The sequence below is a fragment of the Prinia subflava genome, chromosome 13 (assembly GCF_021018805.1).
Source record: "Prinia subflava isolate CZ2003 ecotype Zambia chromosome 13, Cam_Psub_1.2, whole genome shotgun sequence".
In the NCBI taxonomy this organism is placed as follows: Eukaryota; Metazoa; Chordata; class Aves; order Passeriformes; family Cisticolidae; genus Prinia; species Prinia subflava.
The window spans coordinates 15,871,489-15,897,268 of NC_086259.1; the positions used below are offsets into that span (position 1 = coordinate 15,871,489).

The 25,780-nt window shown below is 42.5% G+C and overlaps 1 protein-coding gene across 3 annotated transcripts in view; it reads right to left on the reverse strand.

Annotated features, from left to right (window-relative positions):
* MAF (MAF bZIP transcription factor) overlaps positions 1-25,780 on the reverse strand; it is a 186,177-nt gene that overhangs the window by 154,883 nt on the left and 5,514 nt on the right. For 2 of the 3 annotated variants that reach the window (XM_063410338.1, XM_063410337.1), the window contains exon 2: positions 18,403-18,469. The exons of the other annotated variant lie outside the window; for it this stretch is intronic. In XM_063410338.1, coding sequence (XP_063266408.1) covers positions 18,436-18,469 — 34 coding nt within the window. In that variant the 3' untranslated portion in view covers positions 18,403-18,435. The remainder of the gene's footprint in view (positions 1-18,402; positions 18,470-25,780) is intronic. 3 annotated transcript variants of the gene reach the window in all.

Below are 25,780 nucleotides of genomic sequence, written 5' to 3' on the forward strand. Positions count from 1 at the left end.
TTAAAATCTGGGCTACACTTACAATTACTATTTATAAAAGAGCTGGAAAAATGAGGTATTCTGGTCCAGTAACATGAGAATATTGAAATGGAGACATTTCAAACTGAAATCCTGGGCACACCTAGAATATCATATGCCGTTACTGTAGCTGAAAGCACTGCAGAGGAATACGTGTGCTTATTTTGTGCACATGTACAGAGGCACCTGTGTCTGTGTACACCAGCACATATAATTTGCCATTGAAGGATTTCAAGTATTTAATTGCATGATTGTAGCACACAGATTCAGTCACATCCAAGCAATTCCTTACTTTAATAAACACACTGTGCACTTGACATATTGGTTGTCTGCTTTTTTAAACCTGATTTATCCATCACTTTCATTTCCAGATTTGACTTATTGGTCAGTTCCTTTCTAACATTTGATGTATTGGTTATTTTCTTTTCAAATTTGATTAAAGCACATCACACAATTCTTTTCAGATCTGTTTCTAAATATTACACATATATCTGGAATGGACATTTAAAATCTTAATTCCAAAACTTTCTTGATTAATAATTCATCTTTTCTTATCTTAGGATAGTCTTTCTTATATGCCAGTATAATCTGAATTAGATGAAACAAGCAATTACACTGGACATAAAATAAAATAAACGTAGTTTTACAATAAATTGCTCTCTGTGCAGCTTTAAAGAGAGTCTGGAGATTTAATAAAAAGCATTAACACAAAATAGGGAAAATCTGAGTTCTAGCTTCAACATTTTTATGCACTAGAGTTACACGCTGCAAAGGCAAACAAAAAAGAATTCATGCTGTGCATCTCCGAGTGCCCTGGGGACATCAGAGAGGGAATCTCAGTGTAAAAACTTTGTCAGGAAAAAAGGCAGAGGGGCAAATCTGTGTGGAAAAGACAGATGCAGAGTTCCAGAAAGGACTCCCTGGTCTGAGTTCAACTTCCACTCAAGCCAGAACCAGGTGCAAGGTCAAACTTCAAACAGGACCAGAACCTGATGGAGTTACTGACTCCACAGTGAAAGCAATGAAAGAAGGGAGATGAGCCTCGACCTTCAGCCAAGCTCCAGCACAGGTAATTAAATTTTACCTAACTAATTTCTTTCAGCACTCTCAACAAGATACATGTTGGTTATCCACTTCCTATTCTGCCCCAAACTGGAGGCAGGGTTGTTTTATAGAGCCAGACAGCTGCTGGGTTCCACTGGTGTGTGAAAAGAACCATATCCATCCATCTCTTATCTACCTCACAGAGCTGTTTTGAGGGCTATTTAATAAATATTTGGAAAGATGAAAGATACCCAGGAAGTGCAAAGCACTATTACTTCACACTCACCTCTGAGCAGATCTCCAGATAAACAGTATGACCTGGGAATTCAAACAGTTACACAAATGGATTTCAGAATTAGCCCTGCAATTGGTCCCATCCTGCCCAGGGTTGAGCAGCTCCCAGGAGGAGCTGAGCACCAACCCTCCCCCTGAACCCCAGAGAAATGGAGAGTGCTCTTCATGCAGCAGGAGATGCTCACAAAACAGGATTGCCTTTGAGTGATATCCATTTGTGCCGTAAGACACTTCCATGGTTCTGGGAAGAGTTCAGAACAACCACCACCAAAGTCAGAAGATTTTTCACTGGGTTTGGTGAATGTTTGAATTAATCCTGAAAGGAGAAATGGAGGGAGCAGTGTGCAGTGGGCAGGGCTGACTCTGAGGTCTTTACACAGTTTCCTTCTATCAACATGATTAAAAATAACAACAAGGGAAGAGACAGAGAGAAATATGACCTGGGGATGCCAGAGTCAAAGTGAGGATGTATGTCCCTACCTGTGGTCCTGCCAAATAAATAAAATGTAGAAGTAAATCTGGCAGTAAGGAGTAAAAACCTGTTGTTGCTACAACACCTTGTTGTTACAATGTAGGGAGTCCTCCTTTCTGACCTCTCCCAGGACATTTCATGGCAGGAATGACTGGGGCTGATGGCAATAGGTGGAAGACAGAGCTCCACGTTAAGATCAATCTGTGCTGCACTTGGCAATTCATCTCTATCAATCATCAGCGTAAGGAAGGAAGCTGGCCCTGGATGGCCTGATCCCCTTGACATCTAAAAACCACCATGACACTTAAAAAATAAAACCACCATGACACTTAAAAAATAAAATGCAGACTCTCAGTTTTAAATGAGCTTCCTTAAAAAGATCTGACCTCAGTGCTGCCAGAGCCCTGGTGCAAGAACTTGACAAGATGTTCCCACTGGGAGCAGCATGGCTGTTCCTGTAGTGGTCCATGACCCTTCCCACAGTGGGCTCCTTCCCTGTGCTGGCTGCAGATCTCCATGGCTCAGCGCTCCCAGGAAACTCTTTTCCTACAAAGATAGATCTGTGCATTGCTTTTGGGTGTACATCCCCTGCATATCATGAGGCCAAGCATGATGATCACAGATCCTTCCAAAGCCCACTGAAACCGTGGAAAAGAAGGGGTTGATCAGGAACCCCCATGTCGTGACAGCTCATACCCCAGAAAGCTGCATCTTGGCTGGCTGGCTCATCTGCTTCCTCCTTTGAGTGCAGCATCACTTTATGTGGACAGTGAGAACACAGAGAAAGATATTTAAATTTATACTTTCCCATATTCAGTTATTAAGCCACAAATAGGCAGCAATTACCAAAATATTATTGGGATGGGTTAGATGTTACCATTTTTTTTATCATCCAAAACTCATCAAGTTTTATGTTTCAGTTCTGGTTTGTTGGTTGGTTGGTCAGTTAGAGTTTTTTGTGGGTTTTTAAATATAGTAATTACTTTATTCATCTTTTGGACAAAACAGAGATTTCAGAACTGCTTGATCAATCTATGTGCTTGTGTATGTTAAAATCTAGTTTCGCATCACAGAAGCATGCAAAGAATTTCTTTTCTAGCAAAACTCAAAGGAGAAGTTGCCTGATTCCCACAGCCAGGTAGCTTGAATTTGAGGCCTAATTACTCATTTCCCATAAACTAGAGCAGCCCATTTCCTGCCTCCAAAAAGGTCTGAATGAGGGCAAATCACTCCCACCAAATGTCTTCAACCTGAGGGTTCAGAAGAAGACACCATGAGATAAAAGACATACCTACATCTCTGGGGTCCATTACCATGTGTGAGAGAGCAGGCAGATTTCAAAGGGTGGGATAGTTCTAGCAGCAAAGGCCTCTGGACCTTCACTGACATTTTTTAAAATGTCTAAAATGATCTTGAGCTCCCTAATTTTCATATGAATCCAGTAATGACTTCCTGTCCTCCTCAACCATTCCAAAAGTCAATGCTATGCTGTCCAAGACAAACTACCCTCTCAAGGGGAACTAGGAAAAGACTTGTGCCCCAAGTGAATAATATTCAGCCCCCTCTTATTTTCCCAGCAGAGCTTCCCGTCTCTTTTCCACTCTGCCAGCGTTTCCCACACAGCACAAAAGCACATGTGAACGTTTCACACAGCAGTGAGCCAGTTCTCACACCAGCAAATGCCAAACCCTCCAGAACCCTTAAAACAAACGCGGCGCTGTTTGCATCCTGCACTTGTTGGAATGTAAAATGGACCTGATACCTTGGGCTTCATCTGCTGGCTTCTCTCTGAGACAACGTTTCAAGACAAAGAGGTTACGTGTGGCTACAGCATGGAAGTGGTTTCAGAGAGGATTTTGTATAACCTAGTTCCCACCACGGCTCAGAGGATGTCCCTCAGCTTCAGAGGTGTCTGATGCTGGTGTGGGTGGCTCGGACAAAAGAAAGGGTCTCATTTGTGCTGACTGGGTTTCCATGAAGTGGTTTACCACTTACACTGCCCTGCAACAGCTTACTGTGCTTCCAGCAGAGAAATGCAGCACCCGAGCCATCGGCTGTCACCACTCACATGTCAACCGAGCTCTGGACATGCTGACATGGGAAACCACAAAATTACCTTTTCCAAAAGTGGACAGAGCTTAAGCAAACATCATGTTGAAAAACACAAGCAAACAAAGAAACAAATGAAAAAAACCCCAATCTAACCCATATCATCTACACACACACACAAATAAAGAATTCCAAAAGAAGCTCCCACCATTACAGCTTTTGGCTCTCGCTCTGTTCACCTATTGCTGCTACACAGGGCATCTACATCTAGAGGAAAACAAGGAACAGATGTTGGGTGATTGAAAAACTTAAGCCTTCCATTGTTTTATTGACTTGTCACCACAGAGAAATTTGCTTTAATTTACTTTAAAAGTAAATGACTTGATCTTCATAAAACTGGTGGTAAGTCACAGTTCTTAATGAGGACGTTAAACAAGGATTCTGTTTAACAACCAGAGGCACCAATTCCAAATGCAATGCCTATTTGAACAGACACATCTATCTTCTCTTTTGAAACACCCTGTTTTATTTTCAAGATGTTCAACATATCCAGAGAAAAAGGAAGCCTTTGAGCCCTGGAAAGCCTATGCAAAAGCTTAATGCCTTTTTTCCTCCCCTTCATGATACTTGATTGTACCAGATTGTACCAAGTAACTTCCTCTTTTTTTTTTTTTTTCCCCTTCTTTATCCCTGAATGAAGTAATTCATATCTAAATAGAGACCTTTTGAACTCTACTGGCTTCAAGATAATCTACAGGGTAACTGAGGAAAAAGGTGAAAGAAGGAAAAAAATGCCAGGAGTTCAGGGGCTTAAAATCAGGCAAAGACCTTCAACTTTTTTTTTAATATAAACTACCAGCCCTGCATGCAAGCCTTGATGTTTTTGAGACATTAGGTTCATGTCCCCAGACCCAAACTCCAGTATTGCCACTCCAAATCCAACATCACTGATGACTGCCAAGGGCAATGGTGTCTCCTAGGCAATGGAAAGTGAAGGGTCTTCCAGACACCTCACAAGCTGCACAGAGGATCCCTTCCCACCATGGCCAGGAGTACACCCATGGAAGCAGGCAGCCTGTGAGGCAGGAGGTCCTCAAAAATGGGAAATGAGGATACCTCCTTCACAAAGAGATAATACAGCGTTTTCAGAGGCTAGAGAACAGACTGCTGCCTTTATCACCTTCATATGTCCTCACTCCAAACAAATAATTTACTCTGTGTCTCCTAATCCAAATACATTGTTTCCAGAGTTTGGCTGCAAGGGACCCCAGTTGAATGCTCTATGAAGGCTGTTCATGATCTTTTCCTGGTCTTTCTTTATACTACAAAATTCATACAACTATGCAAGAAATTTCAGCTGCACCTTTTTGGAAGCCATTTGCAGTTTACAACTTACAGCTCAGGTGACAGCTGAGTTTTCTACCAACTAAATGGGCCACATTCTCTGCCTTGGTCCCAAGTTTTGTGCAGAAGACCTGAAGACAAAACAACGGTGGACCAAGATATACGAAGATGTCCAAGTGATCTCTGCTTCTGCAAAAGCAGCTGGTGCTGCTCTGAGGGAGAGACTGTGAGACACAGTGGTGGGCAGGAGCCCTGGGAGAGGGAAAGAGTAGAAAACCCAGACCATGCAAGCTCCTCTGACACTAACACACCCTGCTATTGCCCTGCACTGGTACCTTATGGCTGATGGGAAAAGAAGGGTCTAAATGGACACCCCTGCACTTGGGAACCTGATCTCTTCCCACATGACACCCTCCAAAGGCTGGGTGTTCTCGCAAGAGTGACACTCACCACAGCATTCAGCTAGAGCAGTCGTGGACTACTGCAGCACAGAGGTGCAGAGCTCTTTCACACGTGTTCAGGGAGAGAGGGGAGGATAAAAAAGAAACAACTCATCTCCACGTTTGAAGTGACAGAGTGGAGAGGAGCGTGGGCAGTGGGCAGTGCCTGTGTAGCCAAGAGATCGTTCCTAACCCCAGCACTCGCTCAGGCTCTGCCTCAGCACAACCACAGCACCAACACTGGAGCACCACTTTCCCTGTGATTCAAAGAAAATAGCCCTCATTATCACAAACCATTCTTCCTGCGGCTCCCTGGAAGTCTCTCATCCAGGCATAGCCAAGCCCTCAGCAGACTCCAGTAGCCTGAGAAAAGCTGAGCCCGAGGTGTTAACGCTGTGACTATAACGCAGTTAATTTAATTGGGTTGTCCATCCTTGCTATTTGCAAAGTCCCTTTTAAATGTTAAAACCTTTTTAAACAACTGAGTTATTATTTTCTCCTGAACTTCATTTCCATTTTAATGCTGATGTTCACTTTCTTTTGCAAATTGAGTGAAGGTAAAACTCTTCCTATAATATACCATCCTTTTGAAAAACTTATTTCCTTTTGGTGCAGTTTCAAACAGATAGAGCTGTAATGGCCAAAATAAATTTTATCCCAGAAATACAGAAAGCTAAAAGTTAAGCTTAACTTATAAACCTTTTTTAAGAGAGACAAAATCATGCCAGCCTTATCACCATGACAGTCACAGTTGTTTGGATTTATTAGGCAATGGTAATCAGGCTATACAATAAATCGCTATAGTAATGCATTAATCACTTTGCAAAGAAAAATGAACTACTGAAAGGAAGACAATACATTTCCCTCTCTCCTCTTTCCCATAGTAAGAACTGGTCCCTAACTCCATTCTTTAAGGAAGGAAGCATATATTTTCTCTTCTGCTGCTACATCTATAACTTGAGCCAATGGCTCAGCAAGGTCACTCTCATTTTGCTGTCTTCATAACAGAGCTCTGTGAACATGTCTCAATGAGATCCTCCCTTAGAGCTAGAAAAATCTTGGGGTAAAATATTTACTTGATTTGATTGCTGCTTTCCCTGGTTCTGCATACACTCTCATTGTGTACAGAAAGTTCATTCTTTTAGATGAGACAACTTCTTAAGTTGATGAGGTGATCACTGGGGACATATGGATGTCCAAAGCAGTTTTATAAGAAAGGGGTTGTATACAATTCAAAGCAGAGGTAAAACCTCAAAAAAGAAAGAGATGTTTGTATCATAAAGGGATAGTCTTATCTTCCCCTCATAAAAATATATTATCAGTATGAACACCCCAACTATCACCCTTCAAAATCTGTCACATTTTACCTCCAGAACTGGTACCTGGCCTGTGTGAGCGAGGTGGCAGCGTGTGCACATCCATTAGCACTTTTCAAGGCAGGGTTTGGTTCAGATTTCAGTTAGGAAGCCAAAACCCTACAAAACTTAAATCCACCTCCAGGAGATGCTGCCTGGTATTCTGCCATGCAGATTAATCCTACTGCAGAGCAATTTGTGCCAGCACATCTGAGAAGAAAAGTCCCTGGGGAATATTTACTCACAAGTAAATACTTTTGGTTTGCTCCAGCATATCTCCCTACCAACCTCCCAGGCAAGACACTGGAAGTCAAAGAGAGAAACAGAGGTAGCAGGTTCTGTTTCCCCTCATCCTTTTTTTTTCCAAGAAGCAAAGAGAATCTTCACTGAAAAAGCACAAAATGTATTTTAAAAAAGTGACTTAGAGCCAAAAGCAATGTCCACCCAGATGGCCAAGAAATCCTATTTGGTTCACCTTGAGCAGTGAGATTTTGGGGCAAATCTCCTTCTGTCACAATAGAAAATCTGGATCTACCCAAACTGGAGCTGAGCAACAATACCAGAAGAGGGAAAGGTGGTGTGCAGATGGCTGTAGCTGCTCGGCTGCTTTTGAAATTCATGAAACCTGTGGGACAGATTATGCATGCAGCACCTTGAACACCCCAAGGTGTTACCTGCAACCACAGAGGCTGAATCCTATCTCTCATTCTTACTTTCATATATAAAATTATAAAATGTTAAAACAGGTTTCCTAAAGCCTGTCATTACACTGTGGTTGCATGTTGCACTACAATATTTTTGTTACCAGGGTAAATTCTTGGGGAGGCTGCAGTTAACACTCCCAGGTAAAGAAATGCTCTGTACCCTCCATCCTACAGAAGACAGAATATCAGAGTGAGAATTAAATTATTCCCCTTTCAGATGCTGTAAAGCCTCCAGGCAGCATCCTCACAGTCCTTTTCAACACAGGTAAATTGAATTCCAGCAAGTTTACTGTATGCAGACTCTTCAAACAAGATATTAAATAACAATGTCATGACTATAACCTATGAAGAAAGACTAGAAAACGTGGAGCTGTTTAGTCTAGAGAAAAGGACACTGCTGCAAGCCATAACAACAGCCTTCAAATGTGCAAAGGGTCAGAGCAAAGAGGAAAGGAATGGGCTGTCCTCGGTGTGGGGACCTGAGCTGGGTTAGACAAGGGGAGATGCTTTTGAGAAGGGAAGGTGGTGAAGGTCTGCCAGGGAGGCGTCCCCCTCTCCATGGGGGGCTTAACAGGTTATGCAAATATCCATCAGGGATAATGTAAGGCTGCCTGACCCTCCTCACGGCACAGGAATCACAGGCACATCACCTCCTGAGATTCCTCATAACCCCTTTCGCTTATGATTGTATATGGCCCAGCCCCCAAGGGTAATTTGCCCCACTGCACAAGCTTTTCCTTCATCTGCTCAGTGCTGGTGTATGAGTTCTTCCCAGCAGCCAACTGCTTGATTTGGGATGTGCTCATGTAAGTGAAAAGGCTGATGTCTGCAGGGCAGCCAGGCAGCAGCATGTGCTTACACTGCTCAGATCCATCACCCAATTCTTATGGAAATAAGCAAATGAATGGGAGGGTGGTTGGTGTAGGAATGCAAGAATTTGGGCCAAAGTTCGAGGGTTGCTTTTAGATAAATTTTGCTAAAAATATGCAAATAATTCTAAAATTTAGTGTGTATTTGCCTGCCATCTTCAAAGACATTTGTCTTTCTGCTGTTTGATGGAGACTCTGAACAGGGCCTGCTGCTTGGCTCCCCTGCATCCCCTTTGGAGGGGATGCTGGGCATGGCACAGACAGCAGTGTGCCTCCAGGTCCTTTCCCTGCTCACTCCCTGAACTCCAGGTGTGTAAGGAATCGCTGCTGCTGCATCCCTGCAGCTTTGGGAAGAGGTGGGACTGCTCCACAGAAGCCACAGCGAGGGATCCTGCTGAAGCACAGCAATCTGTCCCCTGACAGGAGCACCCCCGGCATGGCAGGAGGACCTGACCCCGGCGGATCTGGACCCCGACCGAGGGAAAGCCTCGCAAAAGCAGCGCAGGAATCCAGGCAGGGCTGCAAACCCCCAGAGTTAAACACGGGACACTGACTGGGGATGTGCTGCCAAGGAGCAGCGAGTCCCCAGATGTGTGACAGTGACAAACACCCTCTGACAAGCAGAGTTTGCAACAGTGGAGGAAAGAGAGATTTTTGGGTTTCACTCCTGCTTTCTTGAATTAAATTAAATTTTAAAATGCCTTTTTTTTTTTTTTTTTTTTTTTTTTAAGTAAGAACATGAACCAACTGCTCTTCCACTTTAGCCTCCCCATTTTATTTTCTTGCAAACTTTTTTTTCTGCCATACATGCCATGACAACCCATAATCTAAAGTTTTTTGGTGCATTCTCTTGCCAAACATGAATTTTTATACGGCAAATTAAATTAACTTTCTTGATTACAAACTGGGAAAACTAAAAGTATAAAATAAATTGCAAGAAATGCTTAAAGGGATAATATATCAATAAATAATCCTTGCACTTAATCTGAAAACCATTAGGTAGTTGGAGTGATGACTGATTTAACACTACCCATTTAGTGTACCTGTGATAATGTGTTATTTAAACTCAAGACTTTATATTAGATACAATTCAGACTAAAACATTCATTTAGAAATAATTGTATAACTTGAGGGGTTTTTTCCTACACTTTTTTTTTAAAAAAAGATTTAATTAAAAACACAAGATGAAATAAATATTTTAGGCAACCAGCAACAAAATGGGAAAATACCATGTGTTTGGAGTTTTAGTGCCCTCTGAGTGCTGGAATTTATTTGCAGCAAGCAGAAAATAGACAGCAAGCATAAAAATTCAGCAGATTCCCGCTAGTAAAATTATTTATCAAGCTAACAAGGGAGGAACCCTTCTAGTAGCAACAAGCCAGCAAGGAAAAGACGTGCCTTTATATTTTACCTTTGGGTTAGCACACCAGTAAAAATGCCAACTGACAAGCACTTCACATAAACATTTCTTTCTAAATGAGCTGCCTTGTTAGAAAAAAATCTAAGCAAAGGAGCAGTACAGTCAACAGACAGAAAAAACCCTAGGATGAATACTACATTGCTGCATATTACAAGAAAATATAAATAAAGACATAAAAATAATGTTGATGCATAAACGACTTTAATGAATTAACACTTTATTTTGCATTTAAATTAACTACTTGGGCTATAAATCTATCTTAGCTTCAATCCTTCCAAGAAAGAATACATGTCAGTTATCTATTATTTATATCTTTCTTACCTCTGGAACTAAACGTATGCACGCACACTCAAAATAATAAAAAAAAAAGAAGTGTGAAATATGTGCGTGTGTATGTTCATTCACGTGCTGTTGTTAGAGCTGTGCTACTCAAGCCCCACTGCAATATTTATTGTATACTTAGTTTACGACTGAAGCCCTGAAGTAGGTTTTACAGTTTAGTTTAACGATACCAAACTTTGATTATAAATTATAAGTGGCTTTATTGCAGCCTGAAGATGCAAAAAATTTGGAGACACTTGATTGCCTGATCTCAATTAAATTTTAAAGAAATAGTAAAGCGACACACGTTGGCTGAATAGCTGAGCTCCAAGGAGCACTGCAAATTACTCCTGCCGGCTGTGCAGCGGGGCTAGACCCTCCCAGGACTTCTTTGCTGGAATGAACATTTGACAATTGTCAGCAAGCTTTAAAATAAAACCAAACTAAACAAAAGAAAACAAAACAAAAGCCAAGGATGGTTCTCATGCATTATTATTTTCATTGCGGAAAAAAACAGCTCGTGGAAGGGTAGGGGGCAAGATCAGACTCAGCATTTCAGCTGGTTCTGTAACTCAGGAAGTAAAACCTGCCACAATTGCTGACAAAAAGAGAAAAAAGGAAAGTTTTACACTAAACAGAGCAGTCAGAGGGAAGCACAGGTTGGAGCAGCATCTCTGACTGATCGCAGATGGTTTTCTGGACACAGTTGTAAAACAGACCTTGTACTACTCACTCAGGACTCCGAAGGCAAGCAAGAAAGATGGGGAGAGGTAGAGGGGAAAAAAAACCCCAAACTACTGGGAAAAAAAAAAAAAAAAAAGTCTGTTTAGGGCTTTTGCTCCTCTCAAAGTCTGACATCCACCTGCCTCTGCAGCAGCTCACAATGCTGGGAGGGAATGCAGTGTCTCCCACTCCCTGCTCCAGTGCCCCAGGCTGCTGCTCCAGCCAGCCCCGGGCACTGCTGGGGCTGAGGGCGAAAGTCTCCAGCTCTGAAAGTCCACCCCGGGGCCTGATCCTGCATTCTTTGCACACCCAAGTCCTGCAAAAACAATGGGATTTTTGGATGTGTGGTAAATGCTGAAGTGAGCTGGCATTTGTTAGCTGCTGATGGATTACATTAATATGAATATTTGTCTGTAGGGGACAAACACTTTTGAGAAGTGAGCTCAACATTATGGGCAAAACATCAGCAATAGTAACAAAAAAGGATAGAGAGAAGCATCATTGATGTAAACCATGAAATAAATAATATATGTCAACTTTTATGTTTCTTGCCTTTGATCTGGGTACAGCTGACATTAAGTCCAGGAACTGATACCTTTTTAGCTGAGAAGACACAAGATGTCAAGTTATATTTTTTAGTGCAAGGCCAACACATGAAAACAAAGCTAAAGGAGTCGAAGAAATGAGCATAACGAAAATCACAGAGATTATCTCTTGTTATGGGAAAGAAAATGATGGGAGTTTCCATGGAAGCTGAGTGGTTAATATAATCCTGTCTTCCTTTTGCCATTCTCTCCTTATTGGAATATAATTTGGGTCCAAGTAATATGGGAAGAGTTTGCTCCTGAGCACAGCAAGGGAGTGCTGTAGGTAGAGCCACTGCAGAATGAGGACTACAAAATGTGCTTATTCCTCATTCCTTCTCATTTTAACTCTCTTGTAAAGACGTTTGAAAGTGGAAGCTGTTTGGAAGCACACATAAAAGCATCCATTAAAAGGCGTTACATTGTAACTCCATCAGATCCTGCCCAAGTGATACAGAGGCAAGCTGGAGCATCACCACAGATCCCAGGGAGATTACTCCTGCCTTGGCTTTGGTGGCACCAATAAATCTGGTCTTTGTTTTACTTTCTTGCTTGCTTTTTACTAGCACCAGCCCTCTGGCATGGGACTAAGCCCAGAGCTTCTCCATCAGTTTCCCCATGGTCTTGAGCATTTACACCAGGAAATGGGGAGAAGAATTCGGCCCTAGGTGTCTACATTGAAGCTGAAATTGGGTTAGTAGGTTGTTCCTATCCACACTTACAGCTGTTGCTGGCTAAAAGCACAGCCAGAAGATTGCAGACAGGCAGGAGAAGTGCCACCTCTGATTTTCTCCTCTTTAAAACGTGCACCTCTCCCCAGAGAAATCTCCTTTCCCTCCTTCCGGGAGACTCGGGATGCTCTGCCATGCACCCCTCTCCTTTACAGCCCGGCCCCGTTCAGGTTCCCAGTCCTTCACACCCCCTTTCCCAAATTTAGCCCGGGTCCGAGTCTCGGTGCCTGCTGCGGGCTGTGCTGCGGCAGAAGGGCCGGGGAGCTCGGCTCTGCCGTCAATAACCCGGCACAAAGGCCCCGCACAACGCCGAGCCGAGATTTAATTACCTATCACCGCTAACAAAAGCTCTCTTTATTTTGATTATCTTTGAGGGAACAAGGTTCCCCACCATCAGAGTAAGTTTAAGTAATTACGCTGTACAGACGAATATGCCTGGAAACACAAAAAGAGGAGGAGTAGGGAGAGGGGAGAGAAGAAAGAGAAGACATGAGCTCAGCCTTACTTCCCAATTTAAACTAGGAATGACCTCAGGGTCAATTTTTCAGAGTATCTCAGATCAATTCAATTCTCACCTCCGCTGCCTACCTGCAGCAAATGAACTTACTGTGCCTTCCAATAGACAGAAATTACTAAAAGGAAATCGCATTTAGCTGCATCTGAATAACCATGGTTATTAGATGATGCGTGCAGAGGAAAAATTACCATTTCTCTTCTCCTTCTCCTCCCTGTGATTGTCATTCTCACCTCACTGGTGATTAAGATGTAGGATGCTCTCGCAGATTGTTAATTAGGTGTTAATATCTGCAAGGGGCCACAGCAAGCTCCTACACCTGAGGTCATTTCTCAGAAGTCAGGCTGTCTCCGGTGACAATACCTGTAATTCCCATAGCTAGTTTGATTCCCACTCAACAGCTGGAGCTAGTGTTTCTTTCATGTCTGGTTTCATTTCCTATCTGAAATTATATGAGTGCTAATATCTTTATTATCTTTCCCATAGAAGTGCAATGCTGGAGCATGGCACAGCGTGTTGTTCATAGGCTTTCTTTCCTTTTTCTTTTTCTTTTATTTTTTTTCTCATGGCATTTTCAAAACATTTCAAGCAAAAATCTTTATAGTTAGCAAATTTACAGCTGAGGACTCCATTATGGTTCGGGAGGGGTAGAAGGTAGGAGGGAAACAATAATAATTTGGGGATGGAAGAAAAGAGAAGCTGCACAACTGCTGAATGATAATGGCTCGAACCTTGGGAAAAAAAGGTAATGGCAGGAAGGGGAGGAATTACAAGGACAGCGTGACCTCTGCATGCCTTGCAGGTGCACAGGAGCTATTCTGTACATAGAGATATTAAAGATATATTGTCTTTAAGAGAGAGAGGGGGCACATAACTGATTTTGCCTACATTTTGGCACGTTCAAAATCGGGATAAAGTTATAGGTAATTCAGAAAATGACCAGCTCCCAAACCTCCTGATCTTTGTAATCCTGGCCCAGTGCACTCAGGAGAATAGATTCCCATCCCAGTAGAAATGGTGCATGGGACCTGGGCAACACCAGTGATTTCACATCCCAGAGTATGAAGTAAGGTAAATGACAAGTACTTCAATAAACCAGTTTTCATTAAAGGGCTTCAAGGAACATTACAGCTATTTTTTAACTCCCACAAAAGCCTAGAAGGTAAGAATTAATTATCTAGGTTTATAACTGTGTAAACTGAGATATAAAGAGATCAACGGTAACAGACCTTTAGAAGAAACCTCAGATAACAAGTTTAAAGTGCTTCAGTATTTTGCTGAATCTAGAATCAAATAAGTGGGTCAAAGTCTCACAAGTGAGTCAGACTGTGACTCCCAACTCCCGTTTTCTTCACTCTTTAAACATTGTGACTATATGTGGAGCCTGAGAAGTAATTTTATATGTGGGATGTTAAATCAGTACTTTTCCTGTCTCATCAATCTCCTGTATTTTGGTACAGTGCGAATCATTTGGCAAGTGGCACAAATTAGAAAACCCTGGAGAGATGTTAAAAATATTACTTTTTTTTTTTTTTAGCACTTAAAATCCTTTATTAGAACTAAACAACAGCAAGAACTACCTGACCAGAAAATATTTTAGAGCTTATGCTAAACAGAGGGAAAAGTATTAAATTGACTTTCCTGGGAACTTTAGGGGAGCAAAAGCTGTTACAGATCGCATATACTTTCTTTTCACTCGTAAAGATTTGAGACATTTTCATACTTCAGATTCATAGGAATGAGCTAGAAAGGCATTTGAGGCATAGTAAAATCCTGCTTTTTTTAAACACTCGAGAACTTATTTTTTACCTATGTAAAATGATCTATAAATTGTACTAAATATGTTTGGGGACAGGAAAAGGAGGGAAAGGTTACTCTGAATTTTTTAATCAAGAATAACATATTGCATCCCATTTGATAAAAAAAGATTCTCATTTAGGCTTAATACAGCACATCTGCTTGAAAAATACATACAAGGCTCCCATTGACTGCTGTGGGAAGTTTGCCAATAATATTTCATGGAAGTTATCTTGATATCAGCCTCGGAAAATAAAGACATTTTACAGGGAGTGTTAATTCAGCAACATAAAGTTAAAAATAACTTGCTCATGCACAAAGAAATTTGATTGTTTTTACAGTTCTTAGCTTTAATTTTCAATTTTATCAGATGTGCAGTCTAGGAATATAAACAAGATCTAATTTGCAGTGAAGTTGGGGTAGTTTGATGTCACAGGTCATGGCCATGAAAAGAGAAATGATGTCATGAACAGACAGGCTCAACTGCACATCAAAAATACACGTGAATAGTAGGAGAATACAAAAGGTCTTGCACAAAACACAAATCTCTTTTAAAAATGCATGTGCAAATGCAGGAATGGCAGTGAAAAGTGAGTAAATGTGTATTTTCAGAGCACCATGATTTCCCCTGTGTGAAAGGTCTTAGAGACAAACTGGAGAAGGAACAGAAAATACATTTCTGTTCTTTACTGCTCCTATTCTCCTCTTAGTTTAGGTCTCGTCCATATGGGGAAATTAGGAAATAACTATACTGCGGTGTTGTTCATTGCATGGGTGGATACTCCTAATCTAGAATAGGAGTGGATATTCCTGGTTAATTTATTTTATTTTGAAAGCAGCTTAGGTGTACTGGGGAAGGGGGAAATCCACCTTACTCCCAAATAGGAACATCCATCCTGGGAATTCACAGCTCAGCTACCTCTGGATGAGTTCAGTTTTTGCTTTTTATTAGTACAACCTCCCCTGTAGATTTTCCATTGTGGTGGAAGTGCAGCCCCAGGAACTCAAGGGAGATTTTACCAAAGGCTTCAGTGGGGCCAGAAGCCCATCCAGGATCTCCCCTCTCACCTGGGATGTAGATAGGATGCAGTTTAGATCTCAGGGTCCATCATTGCCTCATCCTGCCCTTGGAGCTCTAAAAAAGTCCTTCAGGGCCTCTTTGAAAACTGAAACATTATTATACACAGCCGTAAAAACCAACAGATTTTTTTTCTTTCCCTTTTTAAGAAAAAACCTGGCTACATCTTTTATGTCAGAAGCAAATTCTACATTCCAACATCATCGTGCTGATCAGAAAATAAAGGGATATTTTATTCCTGTTGGTTCCATGACATTGGAGGATGGAAAAGCTCTTCTGCACCAAATAAAATATACTGAAGCACAGTGAAATACACCTGGGGTTATATATTTGTTGCAAGGGATCTTAGCTGGTGCTGCTGGGAGCTGGAATAAGACAAAACACAGCCCTTGGAAAATAACAGTTGCTTTATAAAACACCACAATGGGCCCTTCGTGATATTTTATGGGTTAGCAACTAATTTTGTTGCTGGTATAACAGCGTATATCATAAACACAAAATCCATCCTGCAGTGCTCACTGTGAAAGCTCTCAGAAGTGGGAGGACATGGGGTGACACCAGCACTGGCCTCCACCAGCGCTGCTGCTGCCTGACCTGCCAGGGACATCATGGTGAGAACCTCTTAAACAGCAACCACCAAATATTCCAGTCACAGCCATTAAATAAATGGCCTTGAGATCCTAAAAGTTTGCCAGAAATAACATAATTCTTTCAAAGGAGCCAAGTTAGTAAGTCAGACCATGGAGACTACTGTCCACTACTATAAATGTAGAGTCTTAAATTCCCCCAACCAAGCCACCTCCATGAATATCAAGTGAGCTCTCCTCCAGACAGCGTGGAGGATAGGAGTTTTCATATCTCAGCTTATTATTCCTAATATCACAGAGACACTTCCCTGAATTGTCCTTCTCCTGCCCAAATTCCCCATCTGACCAGATGTCTTTCTCTCTCTTGCTTTCACCTGTCAATCATGTTCACAGCTGAAATTTGATTTCTCTCCCAACAGTAACCTTAGATGAAATATTACCATAGGGGTCAGAACTGCCTGAACCTTGCCGTAAAAGTTTGTTAACTCTTCCGAGACCCAAGAGTTGTTTGCTTAAAACTAACAGATTTTGCTGCTGGTTGTTTTGTTGGGGTTTTTTGTCTATAATACATCAAAATATAACCACAAAATACTGAAGGAAGACACAAGGAATTGTCCCAGAGAACAGTAGGCTAAGCAAGTCTTGAGATCATAAGCGTCAATAAGGGAAAAAGATTTCCTTTTTTATTATATGGATAAAAAGAATAAATATCACTAATTCCTATAAATCTAATAGTCACATATATGAATTACAGGAAACATGGCAGATTTTCCTATGGGATTATTGAAGTTAGAAATGTTTCCCTAGGAGCAAGCTGATGAAACATATGCTGCACTTTTGCAATTAAAATACACACTTCATGTATTTACTTCAGCTGATAGCAACTTGGATCTATTCTTGCAAAAAAAAAAGCCTATTGCACTTTAAGTTTTCACAAAAAAACCCACAAGTGGTCTGATTTCCCTCTCATTTACAGTGGTGAAAAATAGGAAAAAAAAAAAAAGCAATGTGTGCAAAACCTTATCCAGTGTGTTCCTCAGGGAAGAGGAGCATCAGGCTTAAAATGAAGGTCCTGTGGTGCTCCTTGAGAAACCTGTTCTTACAGCCCATACACCATCAAAAACTCCTCTCAGTTCCATCTAATGTACAGGCTAGAACACCAATTACACCCTCCCCATCCTCACTTAAATTTTAAATAATCAATCTGTGACTTAAATTTATTTTCAAAATTAACAAATAATTCTATTATTTTAATTTATTGTTTACATTTCTTTTCAGAGATTTCAAAAAAAATCTAATATTTAAACAAGCCTAATTCCATGAGCTAATAAAATTCAGCTGCTTCTAACAGCACTTAACCGTTGATCAAAGCGTGGCAGGCTGCATGGCAGCCTGTGTTCTTAACTAAAATAGGAGGTTTCATAAAAAAAATTCACACAGGAATCTGTCATTGCAACCTTGGTGCTCATTTAACCCACTTAGTATTTTTATAGTCAAGGTCAATAAAAGTCAGATTCCAGGGAAAAAAAAAATAAAGTGCCTGTTTGAGTCTAGCAGGGGAAGGGATTGAAAGTTTTAATTCCCACATTTTCATTAGCGGCATATTTTTTAGTCAATGTTGACAGATTGAATGAACATGAATTTCCAGAGGAAAGCAGTGCCGTGAATTAAACTCTATTGTAATTTGTAAGCACTGAAGTCATCTAACACAGACTCCTGATTTTCATCAAGATCTGAGGGAGATCTTCAGAAGACCCATCCTTAATCCCCGTAGCTGATGTCTGAACGCCAGCATTTGAAGAAAAAGAAAGAAAACATTTGCAAAGGATTATATATGAGGTGGGACACGGGAGAGCTGCCTGGCTGACAAAAGTACAAAGCCCCATCACTGCAAGTGGTTCTTGTAGGCACCTGAAATCAGCCTCACCCAAAAGCCCAGGAAGCTGCACCACAGCCTGTGAGCAGCTCCCCGGGGCCGAGCAAAAAGCAGCGAACAAAGCAGTGAAATTACCACCCCTGCTGAAATATGGCAAATTGCTAATGAAAAGGAAAACATACCTTTTATTTTTGACCTCAGGTAACAGGGATTTTTCACATCACCGTTGTAGATGATTCTCTCGGGTACCTAATTTAGTAAATATATTAAAATAAACTATTATTAAAAGGAATATTTAACGTCGTAAAGCCTGTCTGTTGTGCCACTATGGTACAGAATAGGACCTTTTATATGCAAATACTAAATTAAATTTAGAAAGTCTCTTGCACTGTTTATTAATTCTGACTGAGTGAAGAAGAAATGAACACAGTTTGAAGTGAAACATTTCTAGCTCACATATCTAGTATTTACTTCACATTAATAACAGGAGATTCTTACTGGCAAATTACCTTAAAAACACGTATTTTTTGCCTCACCAGTGAATATCAGTTTCTAAGATCTGAAAGTGTGTAGTTTTCTGTATTTCTTTCTTAATGATTTTTATTAGCTGCACTAATGTAATTGGCAAAATAATAATCAATTTTTGTACACACTCCATTATTTTCAAGATAGTAGTTTAATAACAAAAGCAGAGCTGTCATTTCCCCCTGCAGTTACTCACACTGTACAAATTCATCCTGTCAACACATATTTAAAATCTAATTTAAAAAAAATTTCAACATAGAGTGAATCTTTGTACAATAAGTGAGATAAGTCAGCGAGTCAATCCACATTTCTTAAATATGGATATTTTGTTGTGTCCCTTGCAATCAACTTTCTCTCCCTGAGTGTGCACACACAGGCATACACATATATTTTCTATGAAGAGCCTGCAGGAATGCTTGAGCTCCATGCATTTATTGTAACCGTGCAGCATAATCAGAGCAAGAATAAACCACAAGCCCGATCGACTTGAATTAAAAAAAAAAATGGCAAGACAAACTATAGGCACTTTTCCAGCATTTTGATTCCAGATCAGCTCTGCAGCTCTGAAAACAAAAGTGGGAGGCTGCTGAATGATCCCTGTCCCACATCCCACCCAAAGGTCCCCACTCGAAAGAACCCCCTCTTTGAAAGGACCCCACCTGCCACTGAAAGGGATGTTGCCTTTTTATTTTGGTTTGGCTTTTTTTCTTTCAGGTTTGGAGTTTGGTGTTTGTTGGGGTTTTTTTTTTGAGAAAGGGGAAGATGCTTCCATAAATGCAATACTTGGCACCTGGCCCAGGATCTCTAAAAGCAAATGACTCCTGTGGCCCTTTGGTGTCATTTTCTTCAGGACGACCTCTCCTTTCATGCCAATCGGTTAATTCATCCTGCTATTAATGCAGGGGGCTGAGAGGAACAGGTACTCAAGCCTCACACCTGAGGAGCATCTAGAAACTGATGTGATCAGCCTGTTTTTAGTCTTTGCTGGGGCCATCCCTGCCCTAAACCCACACCCATTCCCAGCACAGCAGACCTGGAACAAGAGGCAACAACCCTTTTCCATCGATAAAATACATTGCTTCACTTAGCAGCTTTATTTAACTATCAGTTTATTAATAAGGAAAGAGTCAAAGACAGTAAGAGAGCATAAAGGCAACCAGAGACACTAAGCAGATTTATTAATTTAAGAAGCCTGATCACTTTCCTTCATTTTATCTGACAGAGTCGGTGTAAGACAGTTATACTTCAATAAGTTCTCTACACTATACTGTGCTATTTTAAAAGGATTTCACAATAAAGGAAGCTGAAAGACTGTGCACAGTCTGGAGACCGTATCTGGTGTGACATGAATATAGTATTTTAACCAGATTTAATCTTACAGAATTCCCTCCTCTACAATGACTTTGCAGGAGGAAACCCTATGGAAAGGAAAATCTGTTCATCCCACACCACAGAACACTGAATCGCATTGTAGACTCCAGCAGCTCTTCCTACATATTAAAATGCTTCCATCGGGGAGTTTGGAAGCAGTTAAGCTGGGGGGAAAGGATGGAAAAGGAAAAAAAAAAATAGTAGGTCTTGAGGTCTTGTTTGGTTCAATTTTGGGCTCATTATTATTGTCACAGCTGTCAGTGCTTGGGGGAGCAGGGGCTGTTTGTAGTGGAGACACTCAGCTTTGGAAGACAATACCAACACCCCGATTCCATCCCTTCAGCAGTGACACCCCACTGCCAAGGCCTTGGCAAGAAGTTTTGTTTCAAAATTGAAGAAGCAGGGCCCAGGCTGCAGGAAAGGGAATCTGCCTGCTTTCTTAGAGAAGAGGGCTTTAAGCTTAATCATATACACATTCCGAGGCACATCCACACAGACATGTGAAACTCAGCCTCGGCAAACGCCATTCCCCGTATTTCAGATTCTTTAAAAGCCATGAAATGTAAATCCTGCCCGCTCCCATTCTTGCTCCCTGCAGAGAAGTCAGGCCTGATCCAAAAAGTCATTTAAAAAGCTCCCTTTGATTGCGGTGGGGTTTAGATTTGTCTCTGTGTGCGCACAGGTATGAAGGAAAAAGAACGGAAAGAGGAAAAATTCAAGAAAAGTAAAAAGAGGAAGAAATAGAAAAAGGAAAGGAAATGTAGAGAGAGAAAAAAAAATGAGAGAGGAAAAGGAAAAAAAGGAAAAAGGAAAAAAAGGAAAAAGGAAAAAGAAAATGGAAAAGGAAAAGAAAAAGGGAAAGGGAAAGGAAGGAAAAGGAAAACAAAGAAAAAGAAAAGAAAAAGAAAAAGAAAAAGAAAAAGAAAAAGAAAAAGAAAAAGAAAAAGAAAAAGAAAAAGAAAAAAGAAAAAGAAAAAGAAAAAGGAAAAGGAAAAGGAAAAGGAAAAGGAAAAGGAAAAGAAAAAGAAAAAGAAAAAGAAAAAGAAAAAGAAAAAGAAAAGAAAAAGAAAAAGAAAAAGAAAAAGAAAAAGAAAAAGAAAAAGAAAAAGAAAAAGAAAAAGAAAAAGAAAAAGAAAAAGAAAAGAAAAAGAAAAAGAAAAAGAAAAAAGGAAAAAAGGAAGAAGGAAAGGAAGGAAGGAAAGGAAAGGAAAGGAAAGGAAAGGAAAGGAAAGGAAAGGAAAGGAAAGGAAAGGAAAGGAAAGGAAAGGAAAGGAAAGGAAAGGAAAGGAAAGGAAAGGAAAGAAAGGAAAGGAAAGGAAAGGAAAGGAAAGGAAAGGAAAGGAAAGGAAAGGAAAGGAAAGGAAAGGAAAGGAAAGGAAAGAAAAGAAAAGAAAAGAAAAGAAAAGAAAAGAAAAAGAAAAGAAAAGAAAATTGGAAATAGAGTGACCAAACCGAGGAAGTGCTCTGTGGACATACCTAGGGCCGGGCAGCCCGCGGGAGCCGCCGGGTGACAGCCGGAGCTCGGCTCTGGATGCGCGGCCAGACGGATCCACAGTTCCGCCCAGGCTCCCCTTTTGTTGCAGGGATGGGATTTCGAGAAAGAAACAAACAAGAAACAAACAGCGGATGCGGTTCTCACCTTCCCGCCCCTGCCGGGCGGCGGGGCCTGTCCCCCGCACCTGGCTGGGCTGGGGCCCGCGGCTGGGCGGCCTCGGCGGCCCTCGGGACCGGCGGTGGGGCCGGGACAGGGACTGTACCGGGGACAGGGACTGTACCGGGGACAGGGGACTGTACCGGGGACAGGGACTGTGCCCGGGAACTGGGACTGTGCCCGGGGACTGGGACTGTACCGGGGACAGGGACTCTACTGGGCACAGGGACTGTGCCCGAGGGCAGCGCAGTGCCTGGCCGGGCTGTGCCGGGATCTGGGGCTGTGCAGGGCTCAGGCTGTGCCCAGGGTCAGGGCTGTGCCCAGGCTCAGAGCCGTGCCTGGCCGGGCTGTGCCCAGCTGTGCCCGGCCGTGGCGGCCCGGCCGGGCCGGGCTCAGGCAGCCCCGGGGGGCCCCGGCCGCCCCCCGAGCGATCCCGCTGCCGTGAGGTGAGGGACCCGCTGGAGCCGTGAGGGACCCGCTGGAGCCGTGAGGGACCCGCTGGAGCCGTGAGGGGCGAGGAGGGGCTGCATCCCTGCACAGACAGCCCCGGCCCGGGGCATTCGGGAGCTGCTGGAAGCAGGGATGTGAAAATCCGTGCCAGATCCCTCCCCAGTGCCGCTTCTCCCCCAGCCGAGGCAGGTGTCGGGCTGGCGGCAGGGAGGCAAAGCTGTGTGGGCTCTGGTGCTGCTGTCCCCACACCCTGCAGCCTTTCAGGGACACCCAGATTTAACACAGATCCCAAGGACTGAGGGTCAGGAAGATGGCAGAGCCTTCCCTGGAACAGGGTGTTGAAGCTCAGCGCTCCATCCACAGCCATCGGCATCTCTGCTGTATCAGGACAAGCTGGGGTCTTTATAAATTAACAATTGAGACCACCACCCAGGGACACTCCACCCTCTACCCCCCGCTGGAAACCTGAGGACACTGCTAGATTTGTTATTTACTGGGGATTTTTTTTCTGCATGGAAGAGAAACACCATTTCTAGCAATCTAGGAATCGCTTTGATTCTTCCATGTAAGAGGTTGTATTGAGATGCATTACAAAACAATGACATTTATTAATTTTAAAAAAGAGAAAATCATGTCACAAAGCCCACAGGGCTTCGAAACAAGCAAGGAGAGAGGCAGGGCAAGCTCCGTCCCCGTCACTCACTGCACCGCGATTACAGGCCTGCACACTTCACTGCGTGTTGGAAGTGACACAGTTTTAAAAGCCAGAATTTGGAGGGAAAAAAGTGGGTGCAGCGATAGTGAACGAAAATGATCATTTCAAAGAGCGCTGAAATGCAGGCAGCGTGCATCGAGGGCGCCGAGATGTTGTCACACTGTGCCGGGTCAACCCGATACGGTGATAGATAGCTCGGGATGGAGCTGCCTGTCTGCCAACTACAGCCTCGCAGATCCCTGGCCTTTCGCTTTTCACTTGAAAAGTTAAGTCACATCCTGGACTATTTTTGCATTGTGTTGGCTTAGAGCTCACAAATCTGAATGCACTCAGCCCTCAGAGTGACAAATGTTATTCCCAGTCCTCCCCCGCAATTTCAGGCAGTCAAGAATTAGATGCAGCAAGAGTGTACAGTATTTTAATCTATTGATTTGTACCTGCCGTGCCCAAAAAAATTCATTAGAGGAGCCTGAAAATTATGAAGTGGTTCAGTGCTACGCTCCCTCCCGAAAAGGCAAGATCTTTCTTGGCCGCTCACCTCTGCCACGTTCTGGGGTGTGCTACATCATGTTATTCACACCGAGACTGCACTTAAACCAGAGATCTGAAGCATTTGGTTACAGACTCTGTGTGTGTGTGTACAAGCAAGATTGCTTTTTGTCGGAGCTGAGCAAACAAAATCTATCCCACCCTCCATAGCTACCCCCGGAATGCCCAAGTCTCACGGCAGCCGCTCACAACACGGCGATTCAGAAAGAGGGAGGGAAAAAAGTGTATTAAAAAAACCTTAATTCCTAACATTGGAGTATGTAGGATTTTTTTTTTCCTGCGTGAAATTTTAAATTCAGCCATCTGAACAGGTGTCAGAAACAGTGGGTCCATTTAGCTCCTCTGATGATCGGAGTAATAAATATAGAGGATTTCCTTTCAACACAGCACATGCTGAAATGACACCAATGTAGTTCTGGCATCTGAGCAGATAATTCTGATATATGCATCATTTCCTCCCTAAATCCAGGAAGCAGCTACACTCTCTATCTGATATTAGTATATTATGTCAAATAGAAATTGGTATTAAAATTATGAATGATTCTAGATCAAGAACTTCCTACACACTAAGCAGAGGGAGGGGGAGGAAACAGCTGCACAAAAGCTTTCGGAAGGGAAAAGAATAAAAGAGCTGGGAAAGTTCATTTTTTAAACTAAAAATTTGCTGCCATGTTTCGCGTGGGGGGAGTTTTCAAGTGACATTTTGATTCAGCGCTGGCGTTTTTGTTTTAAAAGGGTGAAGAAGACTTTCTAATAAATAGAAGCTCTCCCCACTCAGTTTGCAAACCGGCACTTCTCACCGCATGCCTAGGGAGAAATCATTCAGGAAATAAATATGCACTGGTGTGACTGGGATATTTCCCTCCCTTCTCCCATCTTTTTTTTTAGGATTCAGTCCAGGATGACATTTTTTTCAAGCAGGGAAAATGCTGTAGCAAAACCAAAAAGATACTCTCGGCCTCTGCTCAGCAGAAGCCTGGAGGCTGGGCAGGAGAGGGTTGTGTTTCATTTTCGGGGATGGAAATAAAAAAATGCTTAAGGGCAAGGTGGGCTGGGGAGAGAGGAGGGGGTGAGCCTCAGTTGCACACCATTTCCCAGCCAGCAAAGGGCCACTGTCCATGCACGTATCTCTCGGCACGGGTCAAATGAAAGTTCTTTGTAATGCAGTTAGTAAATGGGAAAGCACTACAGGACTATGGGAAAAATAGGATGTTGTTAGTGATGGGCAGATTAAAACCACTTTTGGACACCCAATTGCCTGGCTCGGGCAGCATTCCACCCGCTTTTTACCTGTGGGAGAACAGTGGGGTCCTGCTCCCCTTTGAAATCCCCAGGGATTGCACCTCCGAGTTCAATGGGAGCAGGATTGAGGCCAGAGTCAAGCAAGGGGTGATTAATGAATGTAGGTTATTCAGAGCAGAGCGGTTCCAATTAGTCCTCAGCAAGCAAGTGCTGCGGCAAAGGTGGGCGCTCCCCTGCAACGATTCATACAGAGAACCCCAATACTCTGCTTTAGTGAATATTAAAATGTGTACCTATTTTTTTTTCCCTTCATTGGCCAGTTGGCGTGTTTCAGGCTGAAACTCAAGTGAAGCCTAAGGAAGGCTGCGTTTTTGGTTTTTTTTTTTTTAATTTGCAAAGCAAGATTGTCATCACAATGCCAAACTGGAAGAACACTTTTTTCCCCTCTCAGGCTGGGGGTGTGATGGGAATTTTCCCTTTGTCACCCTATTCTAGGAAGTCTGTTTCTAGGAAGGTTTTCTCTTATCTCTCAAATCACTCAAATAGGATGTTTGGTTTTTTTCCTCCGTGAAAGAAGATACTTCAGGGAGGCAGCAGTGCTCTCCTCACTCTTCACTACTCAGTCAATTCACGGTGCTTTTAAAAACCTATTGCCTGCTCCTAACTTTGCCTGCAAGGAAGCCTGAAGTGACAGCGGGGTGTGAGGATGAGGCTGGACCTGGAGTGGTCCTGCTCTGGGCAGCCTGGGGTTCAGTGCTCCCTTGGGGGCTGCAGCACCACTTCAGCGGGGGCTCTGCTGATAACAGCTCTTGTCCCTTCCCTTCCTTGCTCTCAGCAAGGGCAAGAGCAAAGCTTTTAAGAGAGCCCCTGCAAAAACACCTGGACATCGGTAAAGGCTCAGTCAGGGAAGGGAAGGTGGGGGACAAAATAACAAGCAGCCTTGTTTTTATGAGAAGAGATAATTCCCAGCTCGGCCAATAGTAACCAGTTTACCCACAGATTATACATTAACCAGAAAATGGAACTCAAATTAACCAGAATCTGGAGCTTGAACCAT